The following is an 18,680-nucleotide window of genomic DNA, read 5'->3' as shown; positions in this document are numbered from 1 at the left end:
GAGTCTTAAAGCCTGAATCCAATTACTAGTTGCAAAGCCACAGGCGTGGGCTCAGCTTTGCAGAGTGGGTCGAGTCAACCGGGGGTAAAGGTGACCGGTCGGTGTGTTTGAACGACCTGCTGAGGAGGCTCCCGCTCTGAGTCGGCTCAGGGGGAAACTCCAGGCTCGTGTAGAGGAGGGAAATGTAAAAACTCGCTCTGAGAGATCCGAGAGTCGCCCTCGGAGCTGCTTCAGGCCGGGCGTCCTCCCCTGCCTGCAGGAGGAGTGGTACAGTCCGTGTTGCCTAGGTGAGTTGACACTGCTTAGTGGGATAGGCCGTATCAGCAGAGCCCATTGTTTCCAGGGGCTTTGGCTGCTCTGACTCGCACAGAGTGGGCGCTCCTGTCTGCTGTTCCTCTCCTCTCTCTGGACATGTTGGGATTTTAGAAGACAAAGACGCTCCGAGGTACTTCTCTTTGATTTCATCTCCTCTGATTCAATCTCTTGGTTTCCTGACGAGCAGGATTAGATCAGGCGGCGGTGAGTGAGTGTGAGATAACGGCGGCGACACATGAAGGTGAGGAGAAGGAGAGAGAGCTGTGAAAACCTGACAGATGATGTATGTGGAGGTGGGAGAAGGAGGGATGACGTGAGAGCAGGTAAACAGGAGTTCAACTACATCTTTGTCCACGAGCAACAAGTGTTTCTGATCCGTCAGCAGCAGTTTACAGGAGATACAACCAGCATGTTAAACATTTCTACCTGCTCAGACAAAGACGATGTGTTTCGTTCACAGGATAGAAAACATGTAGATAAGTCTTTTATTTAAAGAATAATATATTTTCTATGTCCGTTATCTATGTAATCTATTACAAATCGTGAGCAGTGAGATGACATGTTTGTTAACATGTCGGTGGTGTTGTCATCCACCATCTGCGGTTCTGTTAAACAGAACTGATCAGAACAAGTCAGGAGAACTTAGGATCTTATGTGATCTAAAGTTTTAATAAAGTAGAATTATCTCAGGGTTCTGTGTCAGTTCATTGTGGTTCTAGTTAGAGTTTGGGTTCTTTAAATCATTTAGAAGAACAGTTCTTAGGATTCTTCAGTGATACTTCAGTTTATCCTGGTTCTTGTAAGATTGTTCCTTTAAAGGTTCTTTGGAGTTCAAATACTCTTATACATTAAGGTTACTGTTCTTGTCTGGGTTCTTTAGGGTTTGTTCACTTTCTTTCAAGGTTCTCTCCAGTTCACATGTGTATGGTGTAAAGTTCCTGTTAATAAAATACCTAAATAACTGTTCTTTAATACGTTTGGTTCTGTAAAGTAGAGCAGAACTGTTCAGAACAAGCAGGAGAACAGTTTTAATTATTTAGCAGAGCTGAAATTAATAGAAGATTATTAGATTTTACAGTTAAATATGAATGATTTATTGTTCCAGCCTCCTTGTAACTGTTTAAGACAAAGACAGCAGCTGAAATATGTCAACGTGGGATTGTGAGAGTTGTTCTTTTCTTAAATAAGCAGATTAATGAGACTGTTGTGCTGAGTCGGACAGATTTACAATAAAGACTCAAGCGTTGGTCTGATATCGGTGCAGAACAGAGCCAGATGTTCCAGCTGTGGCTCATCTTCAGGTTTGTTTGTGTCAGTTTGTACTCTGTCCTCTGGTACATTTCATTCTCCCCCCTCTCTTTAGTTTTTGTGGCCGGTGCGGGCGGTGACACACCGATAAGCCCAGCTGTGATGATGCTGGCACTTTCTATTGTGCTGCCGCTGCTGCTGCTGCTGCTGCAGAGAGTGATGAGTGAAAGACGATGGTTGGGAAAGGAGAGTGTGGTGATGTAATGAGAGAGGCAGTGAAGCATTATGGTTGTTAACATCCCAACCTCAGAATAAATGTTAGCTAAGTATGTTTGTACAAAACCACAGATAAGTTACACCTTTACGTTTGTTTAGGTTGAGTTTTCTCTTTCTCTCTCGTCACAACGCTGTGTTCATGCGCTGGTTAGGTTTAGGCACAAACACCACCTGGTTAGGGTCAGAAGACATCATGGTTCGGTTTTGGTCTCCATGATCACGGATGGAGGTGAGTCTGACTTCCTGTGAAAAAATTTAATTTTGGTCGCGACAAAAACAGCTGAAAATGTCCCGAAATGTCCTTAACAAACCACAGAAGCGGCAGGAAATGTTCACAGGTATCCTTATAAAACTTGTTTTTTACGCCACAAAAAGGGCTGTGAATGTCTCCAAAAGTCCTTTAAAAAGACCCGGTTCTGACTCCAGAACAACGGAAGGAAATGTGTCCAGGTCTCCTTAAAAAACACCATTGAACAAAACTGATAGAAATGTCTGCAAATGTCCCTAAAAAACATCCATATTTGACTGTGAAACGTCTCTAGGACTCCTTCAAAAAACCTGTCTGGAAATGTCCCTAAAAGTCCTTAAAAAAAACAAGTTTTGACGCCACTAAAACGGAACGAAATGTCTCCAGGTCTCCTGAAAGATTTCCAGTTTGGCAGTCCTTTGCAAGACACCAACGGATGGATGATAGATGAACAGATGATCTAAAACCACAGGAAGACGAGTCCCTAAAATAAAACAGGTGGCGTCACGTCTGTCTGTCAGTGACCAATCAGAAGAAGTCAGTCAAGAAGTTTCTGAAGTACCAAATTTCACTTTTGTTGTGGGGGATTTTATAAGACGTAAAATAACACCTGGACTTCTCCTCCATGGTGGAGGAGTCGTCTCTCTGTATCTCCCTCCTCCTCCTCCTCCTCCTCCTCCTCCTCCTGGTATCTCTCAAAACACAGCCGAGCATTCCTGTCTGTGTTGTGTTTCCTGACGAGGACACTGAGGTAGAACTGAACGTACAGCCAACACAAGTAAGAGATATCAGGCTGAAACCAAACCACAAATAGTGCCACGTCTCCCACTTCAGATTAACTTCAGCCTTAAAGTCCTACAATTGTTTTCACGTTTGTGTATTTCATCTGACTGGCTCACCAGATTATTGAATTCAGACCAGGATCAGATCTTTTCTGGGCCAAAATAACACATATTTGACAACGAAATGACCAAGTTAACACCAGCAGGTAACACTTTATAACAACCATCGTAGATAAATAGCAAATATAGAGTTAATTATACTTTAGTTAACAGTTATTCCACTGTTTAAACCTTTTATCAAGCAGTTGTGAACATCAGTTGCAGCTTTACGATAAACATCTGCTTAACAAGTTAAATACAATTTAAAAAGACTCGACTTTCCCAGCCGCCCCGCTGGCTCGGCCACTTGCAGTGCAAACACTAGATTACAACAAGGACGACTTCTCCTCCCCCTCGTCTCAAATCCCCCCTCATAATCCCCGAGGAAATCTCCTCCGCAGCACAAGGTGGAGTGTTTGTGTTCATACAGGGAGCAGGAGGAGGAGGAGGAGGAGGAGGAGAAGCCAGATTCCTCAGAGCTCGTCTGTGGTGTCAAAGTGTTGTTTTTGTTTCTGACCTGGAGGGTTTTTGAGGGAGTGAGCTGTGCAGAAGTGAAGTGGAAGTGTCCTTCTTGAACTCCTGGAGCTGTGGGTGAGTTTCATTGTCATGTTGTCGCTCCGTTTCACTTCAATACAAGTCGGTTTAAACTACTTATCAAGTCACCGTCAACCAGTTTATCACACGAATCAGTGATTCAAGTGTTCATAGTTGCAGGCTGAAACATTCAAACTACTGAGTGTTTAATCCCAGACAGAAATGACTTGATAGGATGAAAGTTTTTGTAGTTTATGCTCATCATTTGACCTTTTTAGTAGTTTTTTTAGAAAGTCTCTTGTCTTTTATGGAGGCGTACTCGTAGCCAACTGGGTCATCTGAGTGAGTTCCCCTCAGCGGGGCTCGTATATCCTGGGAGATGGAGATGGCGTCTCCTCCCCTGTCGAATATCTGTGACAGACCAGCTGTATCCCCTGACAATAGACCCTCAGCGCTTCACAAAGACAGACATTTGCATTTCCATTGTGCCAGAGTTTGTTTGGAGGCAACGCAACTCTCACTTTGTGCGTCACACCGAGCAGTTTTATGTTGACGGTCACTTCATTTCCCACTGCACTACAGCTGTGCAGATGTTGTGTTGTCTTAAAAAAGGAACTTTAAATTCGTCTGAAGGTTTGAAAGAAGAGGAAAGCGACACCAGGGGTCTGAATCGAAACAAAGCAAAAGACAACAGTAGTGTGGGATCATGGGAATCGTTGTCTTTTTCCCTCTTATGCTACGTTATAAACGAGGTCTGCTATTCATGATAATGAAGTTGTCACGATGTCCAGGAGATTTGTCTTCTATCTTTAAGATAGTGTTTTGTTTATTGTGTATTTTGTGTCATTTTGGGGAAATGACTCACACTCAGAATACAAGTGTGAGGAGTTGAAGAGAGTCTGTAATCAAAACTGTACAAAAGTCTTCACAAAAGATAATTACACTTAATGACAAAGTCAGAATGGAGATATGTGTGTATCATATCAGTGTTTCATTCTTAAATATCATGGTTATTGTCAATACCGGCATGTTGTGACATTGCTAAGTCACAAACTAAAAGAATTAAATGCAAATCTTATAATCAAACACTGTGACATTTAATATTTTAGCTGTTTAACTGCTCAACGTTTCTTCTTAAAGGGTAACTCCACCAATTTTGCACCTTACATTGTGTTTACAGGTCTTCCTAAAACTAGTTTTAAGTCTTTTGCTGTGAGTTACATTGTGGGTAATAAAATTGATACAGCAGAACCAGAGATATCTCCGTCTTTATTCCACACATTCTTCTTCTTTTTCATAAGCTGGCGCCTACATTACCCACAATGCAACTCAGCCACTGAGTGACATCACTGGAGGCACTGATGAATCAGACTTAGTATTACTCTCCAAGACATGTAAACACACTTTAACGTGTAAAGTTGGTGGAGTTACCCTTTTAATCATTGAGACATCTGCTGTGTTTTCCTTCTTTCCTTCCATCTTCCTCTCTGGTTTCATGCTTTCCTTTTGACTTTATGTGATTTTATTTCTTGTAATTAGATAAAATGAGAATGAAAAACAACAGATCAGTAACAACAACACCTCGACATGATTAAAATATCTTCACTGACTCCTGAGGGATTGTACACGACAGTAAAGAAATCAGAGCCAGGTGACGGATAGTGAGAAAGTCAGGAGGCAGGCGTCGCACTCTCAGACTCCTGGGAGATGGATAACATAGATGTACCGCATGAAGCGAGGGTACGACCTCCCTACATTCCTGTGCTGAAAGAATGCAGCGTCTCCGTCTCGACCTGGCGAGGTTAAAGCTACGATCGGGGCGACTGAAGTCTCATAAGGCTGAGAGATTTCACTCCAGTCTGAGGTTTGAACTTGAAAACAATCCTTACCAAAAATATCAGCTTTTTAGAAGATTAAAGGTGGAAGGTCGTGGTGGTTGGAGGAGCAACTTGTAGATCCATCTCACATGTGTCTAATTTTTGTAAAAGCTGAGCAGCTAAGCTCCGTCGGGGCCATATGGCTGTGACAGATCTGTCTCCCTCTCCTCTTGTGAAGGGTCAACAGCCGTTATGTGAAGTATGTTAGGTTTCCTTCACTAAATACCTGCCTGGTGATTCAGACATCAATCTGAGGGAAAGTCCGCTCCATGATTTGGTCTAAAATGCAGACACCTAAACCGAGAGCAGATGAAGAACAACTTTGAAGGGTTGAGACAGAGTCAAGACTAAAGACCAAGACAAAGCCAGTGTGATTCCCACACTGCATAATACACTCACAGTAAAATGTGAAACCTGCAGCTCTTTAAAGATCAACATTCATAGAGAAACATCCACAGAAGATGAATGAAAATTCATCTTTATTCACCTCTTTTCTCTGAAATCAACTCAACCATCTTTATTCAACACCTGTTTTCCATTTTGAATACAGTTTTCTCCGGAGGCATCAGGTTTTCTGGGTGACTCTTGTCTCGTAGAAACCATCCCTGCAGTCGTGGTCTTGACTGGTCTTGACCGAGACAAGACCGAGCAAAAACAGGGAGGCACCTTACGAGTCTGAGACCGAGACCCTCAAAAAGTGGTCTACAACTCTACCGTTGACAAATAAGTTTTCTTTTTTTCCCAGTGAATGTTTACATTGTGTTGGTCTGTGTGGTCCATCAAGATATAAGGGTAGGAAAGACTTGATATTGTCTATAATTAGGTGGGAAAAATATGTATATATCAGAATCGGCAGTGAGCAACTGGCAAAAATGAGTTGGGGAAAAATATTGGATATCGGCAAAAATCCAACAATGTGCAATCCAAATTTTAACTTGCATGAACCTTCAGACTCTCTCGTTTCCTTTTCCTGCTTCAGAAAGACAAAAGGTTTTATATGATAACGTGTAATTCTGTGTCGTCTCTCTTCCTCCTTTTCCTTCTTCTCTTTCCATCACTCGCTGCCCATCAGGGGTAAAATGGTTGATGTTGTATCGTCACGCACAATGCCGTCAGAAACCGAGGTGCACGTGGCACGGAGCTTTCTCACCAAGATTTTGCGAAGCTCCATGAGGTACCATCAGCCAGCCACGTTGTGTTTGCTGGTAGTTGTTGGTGAACTTAAGTGATGTTTGGTCATCGAGTTTGTGATTTGTGTTCCTTGTAGCATTTTGTGTTGGTGTACAAGTAGATTCTTGTTAGTTTATTCTTGTCTCCAAGATATTTGTTACGATAATGAGCCATAACATAATAATATGTTTTAGGGGTTTATGACACATAATTCTTCTCTTTGTCAACATGCTCTCCAGGAAAAACCGCTTCAGACAAGGGTATGTGCATGTTTGGTGTGAGCAAAGTGGATAAGACAATAATATACAGTAATCACTTTATCTTTCTAGGGTTGTTGTTACCAAGTTATGGATGATATTATATGTTGTGATTGTGTGACATGTTTTGTTGCAGGAAGAATGATCCAGGCTCGCGGCCCCATTCCTGGCACCCCTCCAAGCTGACAGAAGAGGAGTCCGAGCCCGCCAAGAGAGAGGCCACCCCAGCACCAGTCTGGCAGCCAAAACATGAAGCAAGGTGAGCCTTTTAGGTTCTCTGATCAGCCTGATCAGTTGGATAACTTCAAGCATAGAGCAACAAAGGTAGCGTCATGACTTAGCAAAACAATAATTCATAAAATTCAAACATGATTTTTTTTTCTGACCACCAGGCCCAAAGAGTCATCCACTCAAGGGGACCAGAACACCCAGCATCAGCTAACCAGCCAGTTCATCTCAGCGAACAACATGGAGAGACTGGAGCGTCCCTCTCATCCTTTCCCACCAGGTCGTCTTTCACCAAATAAATACATCAGCACTGCAGAGCCGCTCTGTGGAACGGGAGGCAAAAGAGACGCCGGGTTGAGCTGTTTTTCTAGTAGCTCCAGCCCTCCTGTTCATGACTCCAGCACATTTGGAAGGAAGGGTACCAGTGCTGAAAACATTTTCTTCAAGGGCCTTCAGAGTGAAGGGCCTCAGCAGGCCGAGCGGCCCAGGTACCTGCAGCCGACGCTGGGGAATGGAGGCTGGGAGGGGTCACGGTCGGAGGAGCAGCCAGCATCCCGGGTTTCCATTGCGGGGAGACCCAGCATTGGCCCAGTGTGGCAGGTTCCAGAGAAGAAGTCCCAGTCTCCTCCTCCCCCACCTCCTCCCCTGCGAAGTGACAGTTTTGCCGCCACAAAAGTGTTTCCGTACTCTGAAGGTGGTCAAGTGAAGGTCAAAGGCAGGTCAAGTGAAAAACTGACAGAAAATAACAAGAATGACCTCAGATCTAACCAGGAGAAACCCTCAGAGGCCAGACACAGCTTCAACCCCCTACCCACCAAAGACTTCCTCCATCCCAACATGGCAGCTGACCACAACCACAACCAGCTGCGCCCCAACAAACTCTTCTCCCTGTCCAGTATTGACGTCAGACAGTCTCATTACAGCCAAAAACCTGCCCATCAGAGGCAATACAGCGACGAAAGCCCCCTCTACCTCCAGACCAGGCCAGCTCCTCCCACCAAGATTCAGAGCGTAGGAAGCTACTACCGCAGCCTCCAGGATCTGCCCACAAATGCTTTCAGCCGCAGACAAGTCCGGCACTCCACAGCATCCATTGCAAGTTCTGCTGCAAACCTGGAGAACGGGGGTCACAACAGATATTACGGCCTGGTGAGCAAGCACTCGGTTCAGACTGCTGAGCTTCAAGCCAGGCAGGGCAAAGCAGAGGGACGGAGGGGGGAAGCAGAGAAACTCCACTGGGTAAACAGCAATGAACCAGGCTTCCCAAGTTCAATGAAGGGAAACATTCAGTCAAAGTATTACATACCTCAGTTCCACATGCCTTACAGTGAAAACAAGGAGCGCAACGGTCATTCCCATCTGGGGAATGGTCTACATTATGACCGCCAAACCTCTGAACTTTCTGATCGAAGCCGCAGCCCAGAGGATGCTGCAAAGAGAGGCGAAGGACACACTAATGACATGAAAAGACACTTCCCAACACATCAAAGTAATGATCACAAGGTCAGTCTATCAAGGCACCAAGACCCATGGGTGCCCCAAGAGGATCACCGAATATCCCCTCTGAAAACTCCACTTCTCCACTCCCTTGCCCAGGAGAGTAGGATTCTGGCTGAGAGGCAACCAGCAGCCATGCCCACCCAGGATGCCAGTGATGTGGCCGCCAGCAGTGGAAAAACAAATCGGCGCAGCGACCGTTACGCCACAACCCTCCGCAATGAGATCCAGCAGAAGCGAGCCCAGCTGCAAAAGAGCCGCAGTGCTGCAACCTTGACATGTGATGCAGAGGAAGAGGAGGCAGAGGAATGGAGATCCACAAAGACTTCTACATCTTCTGGTGTCTCCTTCTCCAACACCTACAAGGATCACCTGAAAGAGGCGCAAGCCAGGGTCCTCCAGGCTACCTCCTTCCAAAGACGAGACCTTGAGCCTCTAGAGGCGCCAGCAGTTAAAACCTCCAACGGACGCATTAGAGGACGTAAGCGCTTCCCCCTTGCCAAGAGGACGCACTCCTTCTCAGAGCCTGACAAGATAGACAAAGTGGGAGTGGAGGGAGAACCTCAAACAGGGTCTTTTGGAGAGCGGAGGAAGTTTTTTGAGGCCAAACCGACATTTCCCAGGCCTGTGCTGAAGTCCAGTCAGGGTACAAACTTGAGCACAGACCTTGGTGAGTCAGGCAAACCCAAAGAGAGGACTGAGGAAGTTCACCCATCCGCAGACCCCAACCAACTCAGCCCTGGACGTAAGCAGGTCTTACTAGAGCAGCAGAGGCTTGGGACCTTCGCTGAGTACCAGGCAACGTGGAACAAACAGAAGAAGTCATCCGAGGTCAAGACGCAAGGGAGGTATCACTCAGCGGAGAACATCTTGGATGCAGATGCAGAGGAGAAGGCTGTGTGCATCCACGAGAGATCCAGATCTTCTCCTTCTGCAGACTTCTATACACAGGTGAGAAGCCCAGAATATGTTGATATCTGTATAAATGACCGATCCTCGTACATCTGGGGCTGGGGGTGGGTTTATCATGACCAAGGACCAACTACCACTGCTTATGACCGTCACTTTTTAAAAACCGTGTAGCGTGTTCCAACTTATTAACGGGAGAATAAACAAAATATTTTTAGTATGGATGCCAAAAAGTGCCAACTCTGGGCTTTGGTCAAAAGGGGGGATAGTGAAGGCTGTTTTTTGAATTCATTCCACATGATGCTCAGTAATGTTTGATGCCATGCAATAAATAAAAAAATGTCTTTCTTTTGCAGAATATTCCTTCAACATGGAGAGACCCTCACAGCCAGCAGAGCAGTCACACCACCAGGTGAGATTGAGGTTTTCAATGTTTGTACACATAAAACATCCCACTGAGCAAAAACATATCTGAAAGACGCACTGCAGAGCCAGAATGATGTGATGACGTCTTTTCAATGTTCACCATTCACATCATCTTACAGGGTTCAAATTAACCGTGTTTAACCATGTAATTTAAGACATCTTTACAACTTCAGATGTCTGATGGACTTCAAGAAGTATGTATATATGTATATGCATGTATATGCAGTATATTCATGAAGTAAAATTTGGTCATCATAAAAACTTTAATTTTGGACCACAAGAAGTTCTTCCGACGTCTGTAACTGAAGTTAAAAAGATGTCTAAAACGACGTGGTACAAACTTTAATTTTGAACCCTGTAAGGATGTGTTTCTGCTCAGAGGGATATGACACTTAGACACAACAGAAGACAATAGAGATGAAAAAATAATCAATCCAACAATTATCCAACGACTTGAAGAGCAGCAGGCTGGCGCAGTGTTTGCGGGGTCATAGAAAGGTCTCGCAGTTGATCGCTGTGTCAGTCTGACCTGTCGAATCCTCTCAAACATCCGCCAAAAAGAAATGCTTCGTGTAAATGTGGAATGTATCAGCGTCGTGAGAGAGAAACGTCTCAGCTTCTCATTTTCAGGTTTCCTGAGCTGAAAGGAAAATATCATTTTCTGTCACACTAGATCTCCTCTCTACCTTATCTTGTGTTGTTGGAGCTCATGTTGTCGCACACAGTATCTCCTGGACTCCTGTAGTGAGCTACACCCAGATTTACAAAAGCATTTACAGGTGATTTACAGCGGGCGGAGAGTGTATCACTTCATCCTTAAGATGCTGGTGAAAATGAACACTTAGCTGTTAAGTACACGAAATGACAATCCGCATGTTGACACGCTGCCTCAGAGGAGGGACAGACTGAGATACCTGAGCTGAAGTGTTGCTCATATTCCTGCTTTTTGTGTTACTTCATGCACCTTTGCAGTGGGAGGAGTTTGAACGATATACAATTTAAAACCACAGAAGTCTGAGGAGATTTGTGCACTTTTGCTTTGTATTAAAAGGCCCTTAAAGTTACACGTTATGGACATTTCACCTTAATGTGAGTATTAAAATTAAGGGATTCAATTATTGTAATAACCCTGAGCTAAATGAAACCATAAGTGTTGCCTGCCTGTCCATGACTGATTACATGTTTACCCTGTTAATGTAACGATTATTTATGTATTTATTCTATTTTGTCGATAATTTAAAGAAGCTTCAGTTGGAGAGCAGCTAAAATTTTCTGTTACAAGGTTTGGATTAAAAAACAGACAAATCCAGTTTGTCAGAATTTTATCGTGGAAATAATTTTAATAATCACAGTAAGTGTCAAAAATGTAAATATTTGTGTGATAAAAACATTTATTGAGACAGAAATAAGAATCCTGCCCGTGTCTTTGTCTGTGCTCACATGTAATCCCACCTCTGCGTTTGGTTTTCACACTCGTGGTTCAGGTTTCCTCAACTGTTACACTGACTGTGAGCAGGCAACACTATCACTGAACAAAGTCTCTACTAATGTGGTTCAAATAAACCAGTCAGACGACTTCTTCTGAACTTAAACATGATCTTTGTTTTCAAAAATGAATAACTGAATTTACCCAGAGGATTGCAGAATAAAAATGTTTTTTGTTTTTTTTACCTGTGGTTAAAAAAAGAGAGCAGTTTACAAAGAATGCAGGTGACATGAACACACGAAACAAATGTAAGTGAAAATAAAGCAACATAAAGGACATGAAACAAGGATGAGACAAACAAGTTATTTATTAACTTAAATGGTTTCAGTGTCTTCAGTCGTAAACATTTCTGTTTGTGTTTTCATGACTGCAGCTGATGAAGTTTGTCTTTATTTTGACCTCTAGAGGAAAAACTGAGCCCAGGCAGCGATACCAGCCCGACCACAGCCCTCACTCGGCCCCGTCGGTCCCCAGAAACGAGGGCCCGGTCCAAGCCTTCGCTGACCACAGGACCAAACCAGACGCTGCCAGTGCCTCCCACACCACGCACTCCTCGGGCCCTCGCAGCCTCAGCCCCAGCCCTTCTTCCCAGCACTCGTCCCAGCCTCCACAAACCAAGGGCCTCCTGCCGCCGCCCAGGCCCCATTTAGGCCCAGAAACCACATCCTCCTCCCAGGAATTCCTCGCCGGCGCCCAGGCAGACCAGGCAGCGCTCCAGCCTCTGTCCAGCTCCAGCTCTGACACCCAGCACCACGCGACTGTCCAGAACTCCTCCGCCGGCACCGCCCCGACTCCGGCCAGCTCCCCTCACCTCAGCAGAGGAGGAGTAGGTGTAGAAGACATAGAGGAGAAGGAGCAGCCACCTTCCTCTTCACCCCTGTCTTCGTCCCGGACTTTATCTCTGCATGACGACCGAGCTCGGTCTCCCTCGCCACAGTTTGCACCTCTGAGACTGACCGACAAGCCGCCGGCCGTGTTCGTGCAGGATGAGTCACCGCTCAGGTAAGCAGCTTATCTTCAGGTCTCTTCAGCGCCCCTCGTTACGTAAAGCTGCAGTCAGAGAGGCTTTAGGTAAACAAGTCGTAGAAGAAAAAAGATGATTAGTGATTGTAGGCGAGCTGTGGTTGTCATCAGATGGTACAAAAAGTGATGGAAGAATTAACCGAAGAAGGAGTTTGTTTGGCGCTGACAGAGAGGACGATCTGGTTGTGTCTGTATCTGCAGCCGGAGACAAATCGAACTGCAGGCTGTAATTTAGTTAAAGCCACACGGCTGCTGTGACCTTTGCTTTCCGCTGCAGAGCTACTGTACGATCCGTCCTTTAATTAGAAATGTTCGACTCTGAAGCTTTAAAAAGTGTTTCCATTCACTGCCGTCCGGGCTTTATTCTGAGGACCGTGTTTATTTTCTAACAGACCAGATGAAGGACAAGTGTTCGAAGTTCAGTTTCCGTTTATACACAGAAGAGTCGTAGTTAAATATGGAAGATATGAGATTGTGTCACCTCATCTTCACCTGTGAGGCACTGACGAAAGAACGGCCGGCATTTGTTTCTGTTCGAGGTGGAAACACACTTTAAAAAATCAGCTGCGATTCTCTGCAGCTCTTCATTATAGAGTTTAAGTCATAATTTTAACTTGGGGTCTTTCAAATAGCCAACATGAAAGATAAAAAGATGAAAACTAAGCTTCAGGAAAAAATACCCCGTGGCTAGTCATAATTATGAAATAGAAAGTTGGAATTTAGCTCATAAGTTTGATTTTTACTCCATAATTATGTTTTCTTTTCTCGTAATTTCAGCTTTTTATCCCAAACATGACTCACCATGGGACTTTTTGTAACAAGACTTTAACTGGCAGAAATGAGCTTCCCTCACATCCTCCTCCTCTGAAGTTTCTTTCAGCCTATTTGTGCCAAAAAAAATCACAAAAATGAGTTTGTAGATGTGAAGAAAACTTGTGCTGCAGCCTCAGACTGTTTGTGCTCAGCTGGTACTTTGATGGCTGTAAATAAATGATGGATGTTAATGTTGGTTAATCTTTAGTGTTTGAGGATGAGAAGAAAAGATCTCCCTCTCTGTGAGCGAAGCCTGGAAGAGCTGATATTTTGCAAATGTGATGCTGAAAACAATCCCTGATTAAATAATTCTCAGTTAATAGAAATAATGAAACATTTATTGTATTAATCATCAGGATGCCGTCACATAACTCCTCCTGCAGCTGCTTTAATCTTCTCTCCTTTCACTGTTTAGTTTTGGAAATGTTATCCAGAGTTTTGGAAAATATACAACGTTTCTTTAAAGACAGTCTTTGACCCTGAGATCCGTCGTCTCGTGTCCAGGTCAGAGAGCGATGTGAAGCTCGCAGCAGAGATGGATCCGAACAGTCCGGTGAGGAAAGTCCCCGTGAGGATCGTCCACACCGAGAGCAGCTCGGAGCGAGAGGGCCGGGCCTACCTGCCTCAGAGCAGCGAGAGCGGCTTCGTCTTCGAGCCGCCGCCCTGCGTCCTCTCCCTGAGCGCCGGCGAGCGCCCGGCCTCGTCTCTGTTCAGCGTCTACACCCGGCAGGCCGATCAGGACCCCTCGGCCCAGGACTCAAACTCAGCGGGCCCTCGGCGCTCAGAGGAGGACGCCAAGAGAGAGGAACTGGCCCGAGACATCATGGGGAAAGACAAGTCCCTGGTGGACATCTTGGACCAGAGCGGCAGGATGACCACCATGGACCTGATGGAGGGACTCTTCCCCTCGGAGGAGCAGATCCTGGAGGGAGCCCTGCAGCGCAGGAGGACCTCCTCCGGCTCCAGGCTGCCCACCTCGTCCCCCAGGAGCATGGACAGGTGGGACGTTTCATTATCAATGGACTGTTTTCTTTAACTTCTGCTGCTGCCGAAACATTTACGTTCAAACATTTAGTCTTTTCCTGATGTGAGTGGAGTCTTTTTAGTTGCATCCAGAAGAGGATTTTTATTCGTACTTTAGGCTGAGTCAGCATCAATTATCCTGCCAATCAGTATAAAGTAACTTTTGTCAGTAAGTCTCAGGCTGCACATGACTCACAGAAACAACATTTTACCTGATATTATGTTTTATAAGCGTTTAATAAGTTGTATAAAGAGACCATCTAAGAAGTGTTTCCTGAATCCATCAGTCAGCAGCGTAAAACAGATCAGCCACAGCTGGAAAACAATGATACTCACTCCTCCTGTAGGAAAACGTCCCTGAAATCAAGCTGAGTGGTGTCCTGTGGTTTCAGCTGTGGTTGTAGTTGTGGTGTGGACTTCACCATCCTTCACTGCAAAGATTTATAAAATTTACAAATTTGTTAAAGTAATTGTTTTGGTGTGAACGGCCCTTTATCCTCAGATTCATCCACTGATTACATGATTTTAATAACGAGCTACATTTTTAGAATCAGAGAAGAGTTTATGATTTTAGCTTTTAAAAGGAAAAATCAGCACAACTGATGAATTAATTTAACAAATGAAACCACTTTTAAGTGTTACAGACTAATAAATGTTCCAGAAATTTAGATTTAGATTTATTTTTCACAATTTGAAAAGAAATAAACACAAATAATAAGGATGAAAATAATATACAGCACGGGAAGAGGCAGAAAACACAGAATTAACATACAGAACATAATAAAATAACAACAACAACAACAATAACAATGTCATCATTGAGTGAGCAGTCCAGTCCAGCCCTCTCCAGCCTGCCCTCTGGTGGACAGATGTCTCATTACAGTAACTCCTCCATTCAAAACTAAAAGGTCGACCTGCTTTAAGTGTATTTTAAAAATGTAAAAGCAGAAACAGCAGAAAGTTAAAGACTTTGATGCAGCGTCACAGAGAGCTGTGTCAGCAGCTCTGCTCAGCTGTGTTTGTGTTGACTTGTGTGTTGTTGTCTCTGTTCGTGTCTCAGGCGGGACGAGGAGGACGTGTCGGTATCGGCAGCAGCCTCTCTGGTCCCTAGCTCCTCCTACTACAACACATCTGCTCCCAAAGCCGAGCTCCTCATCAAGATGAAGGACATGCAGGAGCAGCTGGAGGAGCAGGACTCTGAGGACGAGCTGGACGTCGACCTCGCCAGTAAAAAGGTAAAACTCACCCACTGAGAGAGAGACGGCGAGTAATGTTTCATGTTTTAACGCTCTGTTTGTGTTTGCTTTGTAGCAAGAGCTGATCTCCAGCCTGGCGGGGAAGCTGGAGGTGCTGCGGGAGGCGCGACACAGCCTGCAGGAGGACGTGGAGGACAACGAGGCTCTGGGCCGCGAGGTGGAGGCCACCGTGCAGCGCCTCTGTCAGCCCAACCAGCTCGACAAGTTTCGCATGTTCGTGGGCGACCTGGACAAGGTGGTGAGCCTCCTGCTGTCGCTGTCGGGGCGGCTCGCCCGGGTGGAGAACGCCCTCAACAGCCTGGAGGAGGAAGCCCCGCCAGAGGAGAAGGTAACGGCGTCGGTCTGATTACAGAGTACAGGAGGAAAGTCTTCAGTGTACGGGAGAGGATTAGGGCCGCTGTGAAAAAAAGATAAACTTGAGTTCTGACTTTGTTTTCTTAGAATTCTGACTTTAATCTTGAAAATAGTCAGAACTCGATTATAATAATAATGATAATTTCTTTCGATAAAGAGTAATTACTCATTTCCATCCGTCCTCAGCGAACCCTGACAGAGAAGCGGAAGCTGCTTATGCGACAGCACGAGGATGCCAAGGAGCTGAAGGAGAACCTGGACCGTCGCGAGCGGCTGGTTTCCGGCATCATGGAGGCCCACCTGGACGCAGAGAGCCTGGACGACTACCGCCACTTTGTGAAGATGAAGTCGGCCCTCATCATCGAGCAGCGGAAACTAGAGGACAAGATCAAGCTGGGTGAGGAGCAGCTGAAGTGCCTGGTGGACAGTCTGCCGCTGGACCAGAGGCCGCTGCTCTGATGACCGGAGGACGCTGGGGGAGGATCTCTACATCTGAGGGTGCTCCATGTAGCATTATCATATTCATGTATTGTTAAATTGTGTTCATGAAGGTAAAGGAAAAGTATTGAGGAAAAGAAATGGGACTTTATATATTTTTGGACTGTTCATCTGCAGCCTTCGATGAGTCCGTTAGACGGATACATGAGTAAAGACGACGGCATCTCTGAGGCCCAAACTGTCGTCTCAACAATTTCCTCCCTTTTTATTTCTTTTTTTTACGTTCATCAGCTTTCAAAAGTCAAGATATTTATGATTTACTAATGTTTTAGACTCAACGCAGAAGGCATCAAACACAACTGGAGCTGAGCGTTAACTCTCCGGTCCTGATCATAGATAATGTACAGCTTATTTATTTGTACCTCGACGCAAGTGAATCACTGCAGTTTGAAATTACACATTTAAACCAGATAATGTTCTCAACATAATGTAAACACATCTCACAGTGTTTCCAGTCTCTTTTTCTTGTTTGTGTTTCAGCGGCATCATGAACTCGCTCGCTGTACGTGGCTGAGTTTGTGATTAAATATTATAAGTTTTAAAGTGATATTTTCTAGTAATTTATTGTAGCCTTTTTGAACAGAGCGATATGTATAAAGGGGAAATGTTTCCCCAGTAATTTATTTTGACTCATGACGAACTTTTTTTCTAATGAAATGAAGAGTTTGAATCCAGAATGCTATAATCCAATTTTTAAAAGTGTTATCAACTCGTTATATTTCCTGCTTTTACAACAAACCATCTCTTCCTTCATGTAGTTTTATTATTATTTCTCATAATATCTCATCTTGGAGTGAAACTCTTTAATTTATGTTAGAATAAGAGGTGAATCGGACAACTTTATTCTCATGAAGACGGTTTTATCGCACACTTGGTGCTTCTCGCTCAAGTTCCTCCAAAAACTGCAGGACGGTCTCGTTACCACGGGTCTCCTGACTGATGTAAAGGACTGAGGCACAGCTGGAGAAGGTCAGCACTTTACTCTTTGGTTTGGTCCAATCAGGTGACTCTCTGCATAAATATTTATTTGAAGACGTGCCTACTGTAGCCTCCCACCACTGTGAACTTCATGGCCTGGCGTGGGCGTCCCCCTGGGTACCGTGTTCGGCCCACGCACACTTCATGTATGCAGTGCACCCTTTCAACAACCTTCAGAGCAATAAAATGGTGAAGATGAGAGATCGAGTCTTGTTTTTTATTAATTATATCTGACGACAAAGGTCAGCTTTGTGTCATGTTATTGAAACAAATCATTTTATCGAGATTTATTCATCTTTACGTCAGTTATCCCTCGGAAAGCCCCAGAAACTTTATTACTTTTAAACCTGTTTCAACCTGTCTCCTAGAAATCAAGATGTTTCAAGATTTTCTAGAAAAATAAAGACATTGTCTGACATCTTGAAATGAATGAACAAAATCAGCCTGCAGATGAGCTGTAAACTGGCCTGTTAGCTGGAAAACACAACTGGTCCACATCATACGGTCTCACATGGTCCAAGTTCAAATTAAATAACAATATGACTGAAATCTAGCATGTTTTTCTGAGGAAATATTCATCAAATCCGCCTGTCTGAGAGTAACGGGAGCAGAAATTCATTATAGTTCTTTATTTCTTTATTTACATTAACCTTGTGCTGATAAAATAATCAAAAACAAGTAAAAAAAACAGCCTATTGAAGAGCATAAAACTACATTAACGAGATATTCTACATTTAGGGCTTTAAAAAGTGATAAAAACTATATATTACTGGATTTGAAATCTCATTGGCTACATGATATATCAATCATCTGGAGGCCGGAGTATAAAGGTCGCAGTAGAGAGGAGGAAGAAGGGTCACTGGTCTACACGATCACTATCTGGTTGTTGTCGGCTCTAGGACGGGCATATACTCATCTCTGGTGTCATTTTACAAATAAAAGCATGAAAACATCCGCGATCGTAGCTTTTCTTGTCGTTTTGTCACCATTTAACCATCATTACCAACAATCAAAACACAACACTGGAATGTGCCAATACTCAAACAATATCTCAGTTTTTAATGTTTTATTTTTCAATGTGTCTTTTTGGGATTTATTGTCTGTTAATTGAATTGATTTTTGGTTATTATTGACATGAACACGATCATTACTAAAGAAGCTGTCGGTCAGTTTTCAGTCTCAGTATCAGACCTTTGAAACGGACAGAAGCAGTTTCTGTTACACTGTTCAGGTTGGGCAGTGCTGGACAGGCGGGAAGATTTTTATCAGATCTGTTACCAGAACAGCGCCGGTCAGGAGGAGGTGACGTCTTCATCTTATGTAACGAAACAACAAAGAGACGATCACAACATCAGAATCAATCAGTGACTTTATTTCATGCTCT

The 18,680-nt window shown here is 44.2% G+C and overlaps 1 protein-coding gene across 1 annotated transcript; it reads left to right on the top strand.

Moving 5' to 3' along the window:
- The first annotated feature begins 363 nt into the window (after window positions 1-363).
- Window positions 364-17,495, top strand: LOC141020393 (protein Shroom2-like). The gene is made up of 9 exons (XM_073495449.1): window positions 364-445; window positions 6,942-7,064; window positions 7,198-9,481; window positions 9,796-9,851; window positions 11,757-12,353; window positions 13,692-14,186; window positions 15,271-15,445; window positions 15,522-15,794; window positions 16,007-17,495. The coding sequence occupies exons 3-9, from the start codon at window positions 7,274-7,276 to the stop codon at window positions 16,277-16,279; spliced, it is 4,077 nt and encodes a 1,358-aa protein (XP_073351550.1). The 5' UTR covers window positions 364-445; window positions 6,942-7,064; window positions 7,198-7,273; the 3' UTR covers window positions 16,280-17,495.
- Window positions 17,496-18,680: the final 1,185 nt, after the last annotated feature.

The sequence above is a fragment of the Pagrus major genome, chromosome 24 (assembly GCF_040436345.1).
Source record: "Pagrus major chromosome 24, Pma_NU_1.0".
In the NCBI taxonomy this organism is placed as follows: Eukaryota; Metazoa; Chordata; class Actinopteri; order Spariformes; family Sparidae; genus Pagrus; species Pagrus major.
This window is presented reverse-complemented; position numbering and strand designations above follow the sequence as displayed.

What these genes read in the sequence shown, in the direction of transcription:
- LOC141020393 (XM_073495449.1), top strand. Translation starts at nt 7,274, where the DNA reads ATGGAGAGACTGGAGCGTCCCTCTCATCCTTTCCCACCAGGTCGTCTT. An exon ending in CTGCAGACTTCTATACACAG is followed by an intron (nt 9,482 to 9,795) that starts GTGAGAAGCCCA and finishes TTTCTTTTGCAG; the next exon opens with AATATTCCTTCAACATGGAG. An exon ending in TCCCCCAGGAGCATGGACAG is followed by an intron (nt 14,187 to 15,270) that starts GTGGGACGTTTC and finishes TTCGTGTCTCAG; the next exon opens with GCGGGACGAGGAGGACGTGT.